The sequence below is a fragment of the Gekko japonicus genome, unplaced genomic scaffold (genome assembly GCF_001447785.1).
Source record: "Gekko japonicus isolate JY-2015 unplaced genomic scaffold, Gekko_japonicus_V1.1 scaffold43, whole genome shotgun sequence".
In the NCBI taxonomy this organism is placed as follows: domain Eukaryota; kingdom Metazoa; phylum Chordata; class Lepidosauria; order Squamata; family Gekkonidae; genus Gekko; species Gekko japonicus.
In genome coordinates, this window is record NW_015173123.1 from 790,182 (window position 1) to 805,417 (window position 15,236).

At 48.2% G+C, this 15,236-nt stretch overlaps 1 protein-coding gene across 5 annotated transcripts in view; it reads right to left on the reverse strand.

Moving 5' to 3' along the window:
• Window positions 1–688: 688 nt before the first annotated feature.
• Window positions 689–15,236, reverse strand: part of KSR1 (kinase suppressor of ras 1) — a 96,753-nt gene continuing 82,205 nt past the window's right edge. For all 5 annotated transcript variants that reach the window (XM_015421922.1, XM_015421921.1, XM_015421920.1 and 2 more), the window contains exons 14-18: window positions 12,748–12,881; window positions 11,290–11,421; window positions 7,130–7,265; window positions 5,310–5,443; window positions 689–1,777 (exon numbers count right to left, since the gene is read on the reverse strand). In XM_015421922.1, coding sequence (XP_015277408.1) covers window positions 1,699–1,777; window positions 5,310–5,443; window positions 7,130–7,265; window positions 11,290–11,421; window positions 12,748–12,881 — 615 coding nt within the window. In that variant the 3' untranslated portion in view covers window positions 689–1,698. The remainder of the gene's footprint in view (window positions 1,778–5,309; window positions 5,444–7,129; window positions 7,266–11,289; window positions 11,422–12,747; window positions 12,882–15,236) is intronic.

The window sequence follows — 15,236 nt, forward strand, 5'->3', positions numbered from 1 at the left end:
GGATTTGAAATGGCAAAGGCAGCAGCATAACAAATTGCAGTCTAAGATCACAGTGACCTTTGACGTGTGACCTGTGACCTTTCCCCTGTCTCTCTACTTACCAGGATCAGCAGAGGAGGGAGGGGAGAGGTCACGGCAGTTTCATAACCCCCCCCCTCACTTCCTTTTCCTCCTGGATCATTTCAGGGGGGTCTATAAAGGGATACGCTTGATCCAGACCTCCTGTCAGGCTCACAAGTACAGTTACCACCCCCACCCCACCCCACCCCCTTTGCAACATGCTCTGAGAAGATCTGCACTTAAAAACCAGAGTATTTAAATCCAATTCCTATTCCTTTTTTTAAAAAAATCAGCAACCAGTTAACTTTAAAAATTTGCACCTGGAATTATGTAAAACCAGTAGATTGGCATAGATCTTATGCTTGTAAGGTTTCCACAACGGAGTCCCCTCATTCCTAGGCCCAATCTGCATCAAGCGCCTGCTCCGCTGTTCTACCAAACCCACACTGGAACAGAAACAGATGCGGCTCAAAACCACATCCAGATACCCCGGGGGCCAACACCGTACTGACTGCAGAGTTGCCCCAGAATGGCCATAATAAAACGGCCATAAATCTATGCAGACGGCTACCATAAAACCACTGAAGACATGGCCATAAAATCCGACAATCAAAGTGAAAGCGGCATGCGATGTAGAGGGGGAACGTCTGTTCCAGCCTGGGTTTGGTAAGACAGCGGAGCGAATGCGAAGTGCAGACTGGGCCCTAAAGGGTGGGAGGAGACCACGGGGGGAGGCGCCAGCAGGGTGGGGGGGACTGGTTAGGAGGGAAGGGCAACCGACTCTGAGGGACTATGACACACCCGGCGCCAGGCTCTCCTCTGACTTCTGGCCCTTTGGATTCTGCCCCTGCATACCCCACATAGCAGTTCCTTCCCCCAAAGAATCAGGAGGGCCAGAAACTCGCTTTGAAACAAAAATCAGGAACCAAGATGCTGATTTCTACGCCCAGGTCTAGATCCAGTGCTTAGGCCCCAACAACAGACCCAGCTTCCTAGTGTACAATCTCACTCCAGCCACCTCTGAGCTATGAATTCTCCAGGGCTGCAGGCCACAGGAAAAAATCCACACCACTTTCACACTCAAAGGCTGGGAAATATGAAGTACTTCTGGAAATGGGCCGACAGGATCGAGCCCCACCAGAGTTATGGGTCCCAGCAGAGGGCTGGAGGCAAGCCAAGGCCTGTAACCAATTCAGCTCTGGTGTAAACAGCAAATGCAGAGATCCTGTGGGGAACACGCAGCGCACCGCTTCAAAGGGTTTGAGCTAAATTCAAACCACAGCTAGTTCATTGATGGGACAGGTTGTTTTTACAGTGCTACTTGAACATTTGCCCAAAAAAATTTTTTTAAATAAAAAAGCTTTATATCACATTTATAATTAAGCATTAAATTCACACATGAAAAAAAATCAGAATGTAAACATTTTTTAAAGTAAAGTTGCTGATGCCGCAACAGAACTTGAGACCTCGGAAGCAAACATAACAGTCTGAATGAAATATTGCTGGGTGTCCACCTGGGTGGGGCATGTCTTGCCCCCCCCACCCCCGTTATTTGGGAAGATACCATGAAGATTTGCCAATAAAAACTTTCAGGTGATGCAGGCAGAAAGTGTGAATAAGGACCATAAAGAGACCGGACTAAATCTTTTGACTGCTCGACTCCAAATCTCCCAAGCCAAACCGTTCGAATCGGATGACACCTTTGCTACTGTTGATGCTAAACAAAAAGGGGTGGAAGGAGAAAACGAAAGAAAAATAAATCATTTGGTTACACTCTGAACCTTTGTTCAGAAGAGGAGTTGCAGCAGAGAAAGCCAAAAAAGCTGCAGAATTTAGCTCCCTACTTAGAAGACGCAGGGCTGTTTCATCCATAATACTCTTCCTATAGAGATGCTGTCTCCGTAAAGGGAGAACACCGGACTGGGTGTCGAGCCTTTATTGTGCCTGGCCCAGGAAGTGACTGCACACACTGACCTCCTGAGCAGGTGCACTTGCAGGTAACAGAAACACAAAATGTGTGCCTTGCACCCAAATCCACGCTAAAGATGGCACCTCTCCACTCAGCCAAGCTTGAATCATTCCTCTTCAGAAAAGTCTTTTTTGTCCATGGAAATCTACCTGGACCGAAGGAAGGTTTCAAACTTGGCTGAGCAGCATGGTAGGATATCAGCCTTCTAGGTTAACTTGGGAAACAACTCACAGGGCAATTCTTGGGCACGTATCATTTATTGCAATGGAGTGTTAAAAGCTGCAACGCCTGCCCCACTGTAGGTCAGATCTGCCCCACAACCAGCCTACCCTTGTTAATGGCAGCCCAAAACCTTTCATCCATCATGAAGGGGCTGCTTCCAAGACTCAAAAGAGCTAGCCCATTTTTATCCTGCGCTTTCTCCAAGAAGCCATGGTTCTCCATTGCTCTGTTTACCCTCATAACAACCCTGCAAGGTAGGTTAGGCTGAGAGAGAGAGAGGAAGCGATGTGTGCAGGGTCACCTAGAGAAGTTCAAGGCTGTGTTGGCATTGGCACCCAGATCTTCCACCAGTCCTACTTTAATGGCACTGGATGGTGTGCACCGCAGGGGGCCCAGCCGTCTCACTAAGTGAGGGGGTTGCCATTCTAGCTCCCACAACGCAACTTATGCCTGCCCCCTTGTGGCTCAATGATGTTCCTCACCTACCAAGCCGGGGGAGGGCAGGGAGCAGTGGCAGGACTCTCTGGAGACACATGCAGCAACTCTGCTAAAGATAAACACACCTAACATGCGGTTGGTGAATGCAGGGTTTGGTCCCTCCAAGCGAAGCACCTCCTACACCCCACCGGCACTGCCAACGCTAGGCTCAGACTCAACCAGAGGTACGGATAGTGATGACGGGCATAAACCATCAACTCCTCCTGTGCCAGATGCGGCAAGAAACAGCCCAGTCCCCCAGCAGCACGTTGGTGCTGTGCCCAGTGTGCCATGGCCAGGGGTTGCTTGGATGACTTGGGCAGAGAATCAGCCTGAGTGCCTGAATGGCAGAGTTCTGGGCACTAGAGTGAGACGGCTCTGAATGGGGGGGGGCACCAACGTCACCGGAAGCGTAAGGTCCCTGAGCCGCACCCCCCCCCCCAGGCAGGCTCTTATCCAGAAGTGCTCCAGGCCCCCACTTGCTACTGCTTGTGGTCGTATTTCTCCCGGTTCCCTTCCTAGAGATCTTCTCCAGGGTGTAAAAACATCATGGATGAAACAGCTCTCCACGGAAGCATATCTGTCTCATTCCAAAGCCAGATTGCAGCCACAAGTCTTCTGTACTGGGGCAGGTGGCAGAAACTTTGGACACTTCCCAAACAAATAAGGTTGCGAAATTTAGTCGACTGGCTGGACTAATCAAACACATTCTGGTCAACTCAAAAGCTAGCCCCGATTGATTTCCTTTTTTGGAATGCAAGGGCTTATAGAGACTGCACCAGAGGCTTTTCCCATTCTCTCGTACCCAGGAAGGAACCCCTTTTGCCACGATGCCTTCTGTCACACACAGCAGAGGAAATGCCTCTTCGGAAGAGGTATTTCTTTCTCAGGCGGGAGCAGATGCTTTTCAGCTGTGTGCATCTCCTAAAAACTAACCCCGTCTTCTTTAAAATGAGCAGGTCTACAAATTCGTGCAGAGACAAACCCATCCATCAATCAAGTCAACTGAAGCCCACACAATTAAACGACTACGTCTCTGTGTGTGTGGGCACGACAGCCCTCTTGTTCTTCACCACTTACTTTTGGGAGGGAAGAAAAGGACGCGAGTGCATCTGTCGCTATCCCAACTGAAGCTACATCTTTAGGACTGAGCAAGTTCTGGTGTTCTTTTGGCCGGCCAAACAGATGTACACCAATCCCCCCCCCCCCAAATCATACAAAATACAAGCACACGATGCTGGTTGGTCTTGTTTATGCCCTGCTTACAATTCTGTTAGCAAAAGCTCCAGAAATAACCTCTGGGGTCACTCCCAGAACGGAGCAATGTGGGGGAAAGGGCAGGGGGAGGAAGAGAAAGAGCAGCACATTTTAGAACTGGTAGAAAAGACTTTGGAAGTGGAAGGGCTACAGTTGGGCCCAGTTCTTGTTAGAAGAGCAACAGAGTCCTGGCTGGCGGGAAACGGTTATTTCAAGTCAGCAGCCCACACCGAGAGCAAAGGCAGGATCAGAGGGAAGTCAGAGAAGCATCGGGTGCCCTCCCAGGATCCCAAAGAGTGGCAGCGTTGTGCGAGTGGTGCGTGCGCACATGCGTGGGGGAGAGGGGGTTGTCCCAGCTGCTGAGTAGGTTAGGAGACAAGGAAGCATGCAAGCCGGTTATTGTCCCGGTAGCTACAACCTACAAGAGAGGATGGAAGGCAAGAAAGAGAGAGACAAGAAGACAGAGTTAGTAATGCACAGGTGCCGTTAAAAGAAGAGCAGGGCTCAGACAAACACCGGAGAGAGAGGGAGAGAGGGGGGCCTGTGCCAGAGGGGACTGCAGCCGCCCAGAGGTCTTACAGTTCCTGGCGCTAATCGTAACCCTCCTTGCGGTGGAGAGTCAGCAACTGACAGCGTGAGTTGCGCTCCTCGGTCCTTTGCACGCATGCACAACTCCTCAAGCAGGGGCGGAGGGGTGTGCACATCAGACCAGGGCTTAGGCGACCTTGATCACAAGCCCAGCTCTGTCATGATTTTGCCAGCTGTTTTAATTATTTCTTTTTAGAAGTATGTTTTCTGCTGATTTTATCGTTTGGGTCCTGGTTATTTGGGAGAAAGGTGGCATTGTAAAAGTATTAAATAGATAAAAATGTAAGTGATGAAAATGACACTTACTAGATCACTTTGGGCCAGTTGCTGTCCCTCGGCCTAATTTACCTCGCCTCACAGGGTCATTGTGAGGATAAAAAAGCAAGTGACTGGACCAAGGGGCACTGACCCTTAAAGCTCAGGGTGGGTTTGGACTCAGGCCTCCCTTCTCCCAGTCCAGCACTTTAATCCTACTCATCAGTGACTCCTGGTATCATCACCCCATCCCATGCATTTTTACTCAGGCAACAAGAACCACTGAAATCAGTGGGACGTCCTTCCGGGTAAATGTGCACAGCATTGTAGTGTGCGTTTGTTAAATTCAAGTCCTGGGAACCTGCCTGGGTTTTTGCCCTGCAGGCAGTTTCCTTGACGGCACTTGGGCAGACGACAAAAACGTTTTCCCCTTCGGACACCAACCTGACCCCCTCGGACCAAAGCAAGAGTCAATACGTACTCGGCTGACTTCCAGAAGTGTCCTGGGTGGGAGAGCCTTCGGTTGAGCTTTGGCAGTTTTTCAAGCATTTCCATCAGGAGAGTGAAGCTGGGCCGCTCGCTGAGATCGAAAGACCAGCACGCCGAGAGGATTTCCTGGAAGGCGACACCACCCTCCGTTAGTGTGTCGACTAGCGCTCGATGGCGCACGAGGCAAGGAAAAAATCTTACTGAGACTGGGATGGCTCGGCTTCGTACACAGACAGTCCTACAAAGAGGCCTGGTGGAGTGACGGAGAGAGGCGGCAGAGTGCGCAGCCTCCGTGACTGCTGTGTCGCCACCCCTGCACCTGGGAGCTGGAGCACCTCATTGACCAGGTGTCTTTCATGCCCAGCAGGGTCTCCTGAACGCTCAGAGGTAACAGGAAAGGGAGCCACGTTCTCTGCCCCAGTGGTGTGGTGGGGAAAGGGCCAGCCCCACAAGGGAGTGACGGCAGTCCTCTTTGCAGACCCCCTGCTGGGTTCTTCCAAGGAGCCCGACCGTGAGCATTTTTCATCAGAAAGCTGCCCAGAGCTTTGACCTCAACCCTGGCCTCCTGAAGCAGAAGCCATTCTCTCCCCCCCCCCATTTAATACACAGGACAGAATGCCTCTTCTGAAACGGTCCTTGCTGTAACCGCAACACAGAAAAAGAATGCTATTTTCAACTGGAAATATTTGTCTGCTCATAGGCAGGTTTAGTCAACTGGTTAAACCATCTCACAAGATTAATCAACTGAGATTTATTTAATCAGGCAGCAGCCCTGTTTATTGCTCATTCCAGTGTCACAATCTCAATAGGAGCGTCACCACTAGGGGGGGCGCATTCAGCATAAACTGAGCCAGAAAAATACCTTACCAGTATTTTCCCGGTATTATTTAAGTTGAATAGAGATCAGAGAATCTGATTGGCTGCTGGTATAGCTGAGCCTGAATAAAGTTGAATTTTTCAGCTTTTATTATTCAGGATTTCCAAAAAATCCCAGATCCCAATACCATACTGGTATTGGGATCTGGGATTCTTTGGAAACACTGAATTGCTGGGGGGCCAATAGAGTTAAACCTAAAAATACTGGGGGGGGGGTTGTTTTTGCACACCCCTGGACAAATGCAGAAGATATTAAAGTTGTAACCAAGCGATTTGGCCACTGCATAAATTAGTTTGCTCTGGAGTCCTCCTTCCTGCGCTAAGACAAAAGTGTGTGAGCCAGAGGCTAAAAAACTGTGAGCCTAGCTCACACTAACTCAGCTTAGAGGGAACACTGGTGTCATCCAATGTTCCCTCTACGTTTTCCTCCCCCCTGCTGAGCGGAGCAGTTCCCATCCTGAGCAGAATATAACTGCTATAATCTTAAAATGGGCAGTGCACGATTGCTGCTGAGCGGGGCTTCCGGTGTTCATGAGCGGCCGCTCACATGCCCAGTTTAGAGGGAACACGGGTGCTATCTGTGGGTCATGAGTTGTATGCATGTCTATACTGTAAACATTTTCATACAGCTCTCCCTCCAAGGAGCTCAGGGTAACTTTCTTCCTCCATTTTATTGTCACCACCACTTTGTGAGGTAGGTCAGACTCAAAGAGAGAGAGAGTGGCCCAAGAGAACCCAATGGGCTTCATGGCTGATTGGAAATTCAAACCCAAGTCAAAGAGGAGACGGGGAATCACTGACATCACCCCGAGTTCCTGGGAGGAAGGATGGGAGAAGAATATAAAAGAAATTCCAGTTACAGTGATCATGGAGTTAGAGATTGGGAGAGGAGGGGTGCTAAACCAGCCAATGAGAGAAGGACACACGCCCACTTACGCCAACTTCTTTCCCCAAACTGCTTGCGGAGAGGACTTGCTTCATCCCCTCCCCACTCCCGATCTGCCAGATCAAGGCCTCGGCTGGCTGGTTCTTGAACGGCCACTCTCGGGCCTGGAGCTCATACCACACGGTCCTGGGGAAACAAGGATTGAGAAAGAGAGAGAGATAATGAAGGAAGGAAGGAAGGAATGCCAGGGTTTCCCCAGTCCCAGGCTCACACTAGCTCTCACTGTTGGGGTTTTAATATTACCAAAGTTGGAAGGAAGCAGATGGAGTTTGGTGACAAGCCACCTCTTCCCATCCAAACCTACCCCTGTGCTCAGGTCCTCGGCAGAGAGACACAAGGGATGAGGCAGGGCCTTGCCAGGGGTGGCACCCAAGCTCCGAACCTTCTTTCTCCCTCCTTGCCTGCCTGCTGATGCCAGGTCAGGAACTTTTTTATTTCAGCCTTTATGACTGAGTGGTTCTCATTACTCCTTGGGGAGGGGAGGCATGTTGCTATGTGCTATTGCCGTTTAACTATGACTGGAGGATCCCACTTGTGGACAGAAAGGCAGGATTAACATTTCAATAAATAAATGATTTTTTAAAATGGAGTTAGCTCAGAAAAATAAAACAGGAGTTACGCAAGAAGTGAAGCTACACTGGGCTGCAGAAAAGAAGAAACTATGGTTAATTTACTCAAGGAAGTTACTGGGGAAGTGAGGAGGAGAAAGAGGACTCCTATCCCACAGAGTGACCTTTTGGCCTCCAGTCACAAATGCATTTTTCAGAGGCAAAAGTTAGCTCCAGACTCCTTTTTGGGCTAAGAATTAAGGTGGTGTCAAAACTGTTTCACTTTTCCTTTTCAATGCCCTTTGTTTCGTTCCCTTTTAAACTTTTCTGCCACATTCTGGGAGTTTTCCAGTTGTCAAACTCGGACTCTAGTTTGCCATGTTTTGGGGGCCTGCAGAGGGAGGGAAATTCCTGAGGGAAGTGTGTGAGTGGGCGAGTGGGTGAACAGCTCTGCTGTAGTGCTCATGTAACTCTTCCTAAGATATCTCCCTTGTACAGGGATGACCTTGGAGCCTAACTATGCCCGCTTCGCTATCATAGATAAAGAAACCGTATATTCACAGAGGGGTGTGTGTGTACTGAGCACGAAAGCTAGGCACGATGTTTGTGAAGTGTGATTGGATGTAATGGAAAGGAGGGGCTTGTCTGAACTGTCTATATCTTTGGATTCTCCCTCCAGAACCTCAGTTCTGACACAGCACTGGTCTTCGCTTGGAACATCTTTTTTTCTCAATAAACAAATCACTGCCAGAGAGTGTTGTTGAGAGTAACATTGTCCAGGAGTCTGACACTAGTACTCCTCCCCCCCCATTTTAAATGTCCAAAAGCTGCAGGAATGAGAAAGCAAAACACAGAAAGGGAAAAGCTCTTTTGCTGTTTTTCAAATCATAAGAACATAAGAGAAGCGTCAATGTTGGATCAGGCCAATGGCCCATCCAGTCCAACACTCTGTCACACAGTAGCCAAAACTACCAGGTGCCAGCAGTGGGGCCAGGACACTAGAAGCCCTCCCACTTTTGCCCCCCCCCCACAACAAGAAGACAGAGCATCCTTTGCCTCAGCCTGAGAGTTCCTATTTATCCCTTGTGGCTAATAGCCACCGATGGACCTCTGCTCCATATGCTTATCTAATTCCCTCTTGAACCTGTCCGTGCTTATAGCCGCCGCCACCTCCTGCGGCAGGGAATCCCATGTGCTCATCTGTCTTGAGAGAAACAAGAACAGCCAGAGTGGGAACTGTCACTTTGCAGTCTAATTTAAAATTAACAAGCCAAATCTTCAGTTATGCAAAAATGTTAGGGTTTTTTTAAATACACTTTGGGGGGCCAAACAGTTTACAAGTGGTTAACAATAAAAATCCTTAAAACATTTTAAATCACTATAACAGAAATAAACCAAAATCTGAAAAGAATGAACAAATCTCAAAGCAAAACATCCAAGGGATCTAAAATTTAAAGCAAAGAAGTGTCAACTGACTCCAGGAACAGGGGCAGTCTTAACTGTGTGCCTCAAGTTCCCAAACTGTGAGGCGGGGATCCCAAGTACAGGTTTTTTTAAAGATTTTTTTACACCAGAACAGAAAGACATAAAACATGAAATACAACCATACAATCATCTGAATCATACCTCTACACTCATCCTCAACTACAATTGTCTACAATCATCTAAATAATACAAAAAACATAAAACATTTAAATCATAATTATCAATCAAATTTATACCTATATGGAACTTATATATATTCTTAATTTTTCACTTCTGTTTAAATATCTTCTATCTTTTCTATCGATATTCATATCTAATAATGATTTTATTACAAACATATGTTGCAAATCTTTTTTTAAAATCTTTTTTATTTTATAACACACACACACATAACATACAAACATACATACAAAGATTTTGGGGGTTCCATTTTACATTTTTGGTTTTTTTCTATTTGTTGACCTCAAACATTGTCCAATTATATTTTTTACTTTTTGCCACCTTGTATTTTTATGCATATCTCTTGTTGATAGTTAAACATATAGTTTTTGTTTTATTCTAGTTCAGTTGTATGTCCATAATGCTAATTGTTGTACTTCTCCATCCATTTATAAAATCTTGACCATGTATTCTCAAAGGATTTTTCATTATGTCCTCTCAATAGTAAAGTTAAATTGTCCATCTCTGCTGTTTCAACAAATCTCTTCTTTTTTATCATTTTCTATTTTAATTTAAATTGAAGTTTATTCTTAATTTTCAGCTATGTAATTAAAAAATACTTTCCATTTTTTCCCAAGTGAGGTTTTGACACATCTGCCTGTACATGCCACGAAATTTACAGCATTGTGGCTTTGGGATACTTCAGACTTGCCTGGCCCTGGGAATGGATAAGAGTAGCAACTGCCTGTTCACGTACACTCTCTGCTGTGGCTCCCACCTTGTGGAACAGGGCCTGTCAGAAGCAACCACTTCTACTGTTTCACAGATTGTGCAAAACAGAAAAGCTCAGGAGGCATTTTTATAAAGGGATTAGAACTGCAATACACCAGAACAGCTCAGGGGGGCGCTTTTCTAAGGGAACAGGATTGCAGTGTTTATTGTATCACCTTCCTTTTACTTTAGCTTATTTATCACCTTCCTAAGTGCGTGGACACTAATCTGGGAGAACCGGGTTTGATTCCCCACTCCTCCACTTGCAGCTGCTGGATGACCTTGGGCAAGCCATAGTTCTGTCAGAGCTGTTCCCTCACGGACAGTCCTCGGCAGAGCTCTCTCAGCCCCATCTACCTCACAGGGTGCCTGTTGTGGGGAGGGGAAGGGAAAGGAGTTTGTAAACTGCTCTGAGACTCCAAGTGAAGGGCAGGGGTATAAATCCAATCTCATCATCTTCTTCTACCACACCGTCTTCTACCTTTGCATTCCCGTTTCTGCATGTTTTCTGGTAAATCACGACTCAGATATTTGCATTGTGTCTGCATTGTTTCCCTGTAATCCCAGTCCTGCTGCATTTTCATCAAAGATCTCTGATATTTGTTTGAATTGATTTCTATCTTTTACAATCTGCCTTGAGAGTCTCAACGAGAAAGGTGGACTACAAATAAAGTGAGTAAATATAAATGTCACATCTCACTCATGCTATCAAGGCAATACTGGGGCTCTTTCACTGGAGAATCAACAGGTGCCTTCAGCAACCTTGTGAAGACATGGTAGTAATTTGTCCATTTTTACAGGTTTGGGAGCTTTGGTCGAGTTCTTGGGAGATGGCTTGTAGATGCAGAAGTTTAGCACCTTCTCAGAGACCAGTTTCACACAAGGAACTCTGAAAGCCTTAATGCTATTATGGAAAATGCCCCCCCCCCTCGTGGCCTCAGCCTCATCCTTCTGAGGGCAGAGAGTGGGGAGAGACGCCTGTCGATCACCTAAGAGTGTGCAGGCAGGCTGACGACCCTTGAAATATCCTGTTTCCCCAGCCACTTGGAGCTCTGAAGGTCAAAAGCAGCCCCTTGTACTGGATCCAAAAAGCAAGCGCTATACAGACTCTGCATCTGGGCTCTCCCACTTCGCGTTTCTCTAATTTCCCACCACAGATCTTTAGCCAGAGGCTTCCGCATCCTTACCCAAAAGCATAGATGTCAGCAGCCTTGGAGAAAGGTAGCTTGTCTTCATCCTTCCCTGGGGCCATCTCACGCACAATCTCGGGGGCCAAGTAACACAGCCAGTCGTGGGGGAGCTTCAGTTCGTTCTCACGCCTGATGCCAAGAAAAGGAACGTTACAGTACCTATTCTCCTGTGCTCCACAACCTAAAACTCGGGAGCAACAAACCAAATCAGTACAACTCTGCTGTTGTGCATTTCCAACTGGAGCAAACAGAACTTGAGCTGGAGCTCGTGAAGAAGACTTCTGTGCAGGACCCTATTCCGTTACTACCTCTGCTGCCATTACGTTTGTCAAAAATACCTCTTCATTCGTACCTCAAATACCTTTGTGTTTATCATGATTAACTGGGACCAACTAAAGCGCTTGGTGGAGATTTCCCAAAGCTATGCAAACATGGACCTGGTCAGGCCCTTTGACGGGAGTCCTCCAGGAGTCCTATGTAAGATTAGGATCTAAGTGTAAGAAACACTAAAGGGCAAAGCACATGCCTGGCACACCCAGAAGGTCCCTGGTTCAGGCCTTGGGCTCTCTAGTGTGGTGGCCCCAAACAGAATATGTCTCCGTCTCATTTGCACTGAGACCACGAAGAGAGACTTTAACCTTTCTACCAGTCTAAACTGGACCCCATTCTGCTATTCTCATTTGAAAGGATATTCCTTTATCATTTTAAAGGATATGTCTTTATCCTTTTAAAACATGTTTTTTCTTTAAAATGTAGAGAACCCAGTTTCCATTCACAAACCCGGGTGGAGGCTGAAAGGTTAAACTCCCTCTCCATCCTTATTACAGCCCCTGTTGCAAACTGAGGCTTCAGAGATGAATTTGCATCTCATAGACAGAGGCAGGTTTCTGAAAGGAGCCCTCTTTGTACGAGACTCTCAAGAGCTGCTGTCAATCAGAGTAGGCAATGCAGGGCTAACACAGGCTGTGGGTGTGATTTAATGAAAGTCAGTTTTGTATTTTCTAATATGCCTACTGGTATGAGAGCGGGCTTCCGCTAATCAAAAATTAAGCCCAGTTTTGGTCACAGCTGTGTAGCTGCAGAAGAATATCCAAAATATTCACCTTTCGTTCGCGGGGGGGGGGGGGGGGGGGGGAGGAACCAGTAGCAATTAAACATATCCCAGCTTTGGCTGGAGGACACCCGGCACAATATTTCCCACAAAGCATGCATAAAATAAGAAACAGTACTGTGGAGAGACTGTTAATTTTCCAGCTGTGCTCAAAGGAACTGGACATGAGGTTGGAAGGCTCTTGAGAGAAGAACCTGTTTCCTTGACTCTGAAGTGCCACTGACATGAATGGCTCTCTAGAGATAATAATATTTTCCGCCTGTGCATAAGCCTACGACTCTGCAGGAGGGGACTCTGCAGGAAGACGTGGGAAAGGGAGGAAGGGGGAGACACGTCCCACTCACCTTCCCTCCTGAACCACACCAGAGATCCCAAACAGGCCGAAATCCGTGATCACCACTTTGCCATTGTCATAGAAGACGTTCTTCGACTTCAGGTCCTTGTGCACAATCCCTTTTGCATGGAGGTACCCCATACCCTGAGAAAACAAAACATTTATGCCACAAGGTTCCAGAGTGGATCTGCCTCTCCATCTCCACCACTCAACACCTTCCTTCTGCAGATCACACCCTATGCTCACCCCTCCTCCAGGACTCACAGCCGTCATTCCCATTTTATCGGTAAGGAAGGAAGGCCGCCCGAAAAGGTATTTGTCCCAAGACACAAAAACCCCTTGCAAAGGAGCCTGGCTCCCATGTGTATGTATCAGCGACAGACAGGTGAGTGCACGAGCCGACTCCAATGAAAACCCTCCTGCAAGGTGCTAGAGAGGCAGCCACGGAACTCCCACGGGTGCCACCAGCCCTGTGCTCAGCAGCACCAAGTCATCCACGGGCATTTCTGAACAAGCCACAGCCTACCCACTAAGCCCCCGAAACAGGCAGCCGCACAGGCCCCCCTGGCCGCAGCATCACTGCCCTGACCAGCCCCAAACTTTGGGCCACACCCTCCGGCCCACACTGGGTTGCTCTAGTCGTTTTGTCTGGTGGGGGGGGGGAGCATGGCAATGCTAGGTTTCAAAGACGGGGTGGGGGAGTGGACTGGCTTCGTTCCAACGCAATTTGGTCTCGATTCCACCAGAGTGGCTGCTTCTCCCACGCCTCCTTTCCGCATGCAGCACATCACGCCATGTTGTTAAGCAAGGGCACAATCACTGCCGGTAGTGCTGAGCATGCTCAGCAGCTGTAGTGCAGCAATATCCAAGATGGCAGCCGCAGGCCAACAGCTTCTCAGAACAACTAGCATTGGGCAAATATAACAACAACTAACAATAGCCAGGATTGGGGGGGAGGGGAGAATGGAAGAGAGATGGAATTCCAGAAACAGCCATTCATAGTGTGCCCCTTTGGCAGACACTGTTGTATAAAGATATTCTGAGTCCATCTACCTCGGCAGTGTAGGGGAGGTGCCGTGGCTAAGTGGTAGAGCCTCAGCTTTGCAGGCAGAAGATCCCAGGTCCAAACCCCAGCATCTCCAGTTGAAATACCTAAAGGGATGCCATGCGGAGGAGGGGGCAGATGTGTTTTCAGTCGTGCTGGAGGAGGACAGGACTCAGACCAATGGACATAAACTACAGCAAAAGCGGTTCATCTAAACTTGAGGAAGAATTTCCTGATGATGAGGTGTGTTCAACACGGGAACAATCTCCCTTGTGAAGTGGTGGATTCATTGTTTTTGAGTATCAATTGGCTACCTAACTTGTCAAGGGTATTATAACTGTAGTTCCCATGTTGGCCAGGCTGGACTAGACGACCCTGGTGGTCCCTTCCAGCTCTGAGATTAAATTAAATTAAATCAATAATAGATGTGGAATCAAAAATGATGTGGAAGAGCTATGGAGAGCGGCTGCCTGTCTGACTGGGCACTACTGACCTGGATGGACCCAAAGGGCTTCCCATGTGTTCAGGTGCCACTCGCACACTCTGACTTGGGAGCAGAGGCCCTTTTTTGCTCTGCTACTGGGATTGGGATACACCCATAGAGGGGGCTGCTATTGTTTCAGCCCCCCCCACTGCAGTCTAGGGGGGGGATGAAAGGTGCCGCCTTGCCTAAGGCCACCTTCTGAGTTTGTGGCTGTAGCAAGATTTGACGTGGCTAAACATTAGGAAAAACTTCCTGACAGAGCGGATCCTCAGTGGAACAGGCTTCCCTGGGAGGGGGTGGGCTCTCCTCCTTTGGAGGTTTTCAAAGAGAGGCTAGATGGCCACCTGACAGCAGTGCTGATCCTGAGGACTCAGGCAGATCATGTGAGGGAAGGCAGGAGGGGTTGCCTCAGTGCTTTAGTTCTCGTGGCCGTTTCTTAGCACACCCAGCAATCCTGGAGGTTTTTTGTCATCTTCTGGGCGAGGAACAGCGGCCACTGTGGGTGTGGAGGCGGAGGTATTTGTGAATTTCCTGCATCGTGCAGGGGGTTGGACTAGATGACCCTGGAGGTCCCTTCCAACTCCATGATTCTATGATGGATGAGGAAGTGCACTTGGCCCTCCATCCCCACAGGGAGCATCACTTCTAGGACAGGAAGACATTCTTGCCGGGGACTGCCAGCCCCCAACCCACCCCCCAGCCCCCACCCGCAAGAGAAGGAAGAGATTCCCCCCCCCCAGTATTGCAATGGCTGCAAACTGCAAGGAGAACCCAAAGACTCTGCACAAGTGGAATGACAAATCTTGCACACCAGGAATTGTGGATTTGCCCCAGGTTTTACATGCACACGGTCTACAAAAAAACCCTGAGTGGATTGTGATTGAGGCATGATTGGAGAAGTGCATCATTTGGTCCACTGGGGAAACGTACGTGTGCAATTGTGGATTTACCCAGCAGGGCTCCCCCCCCC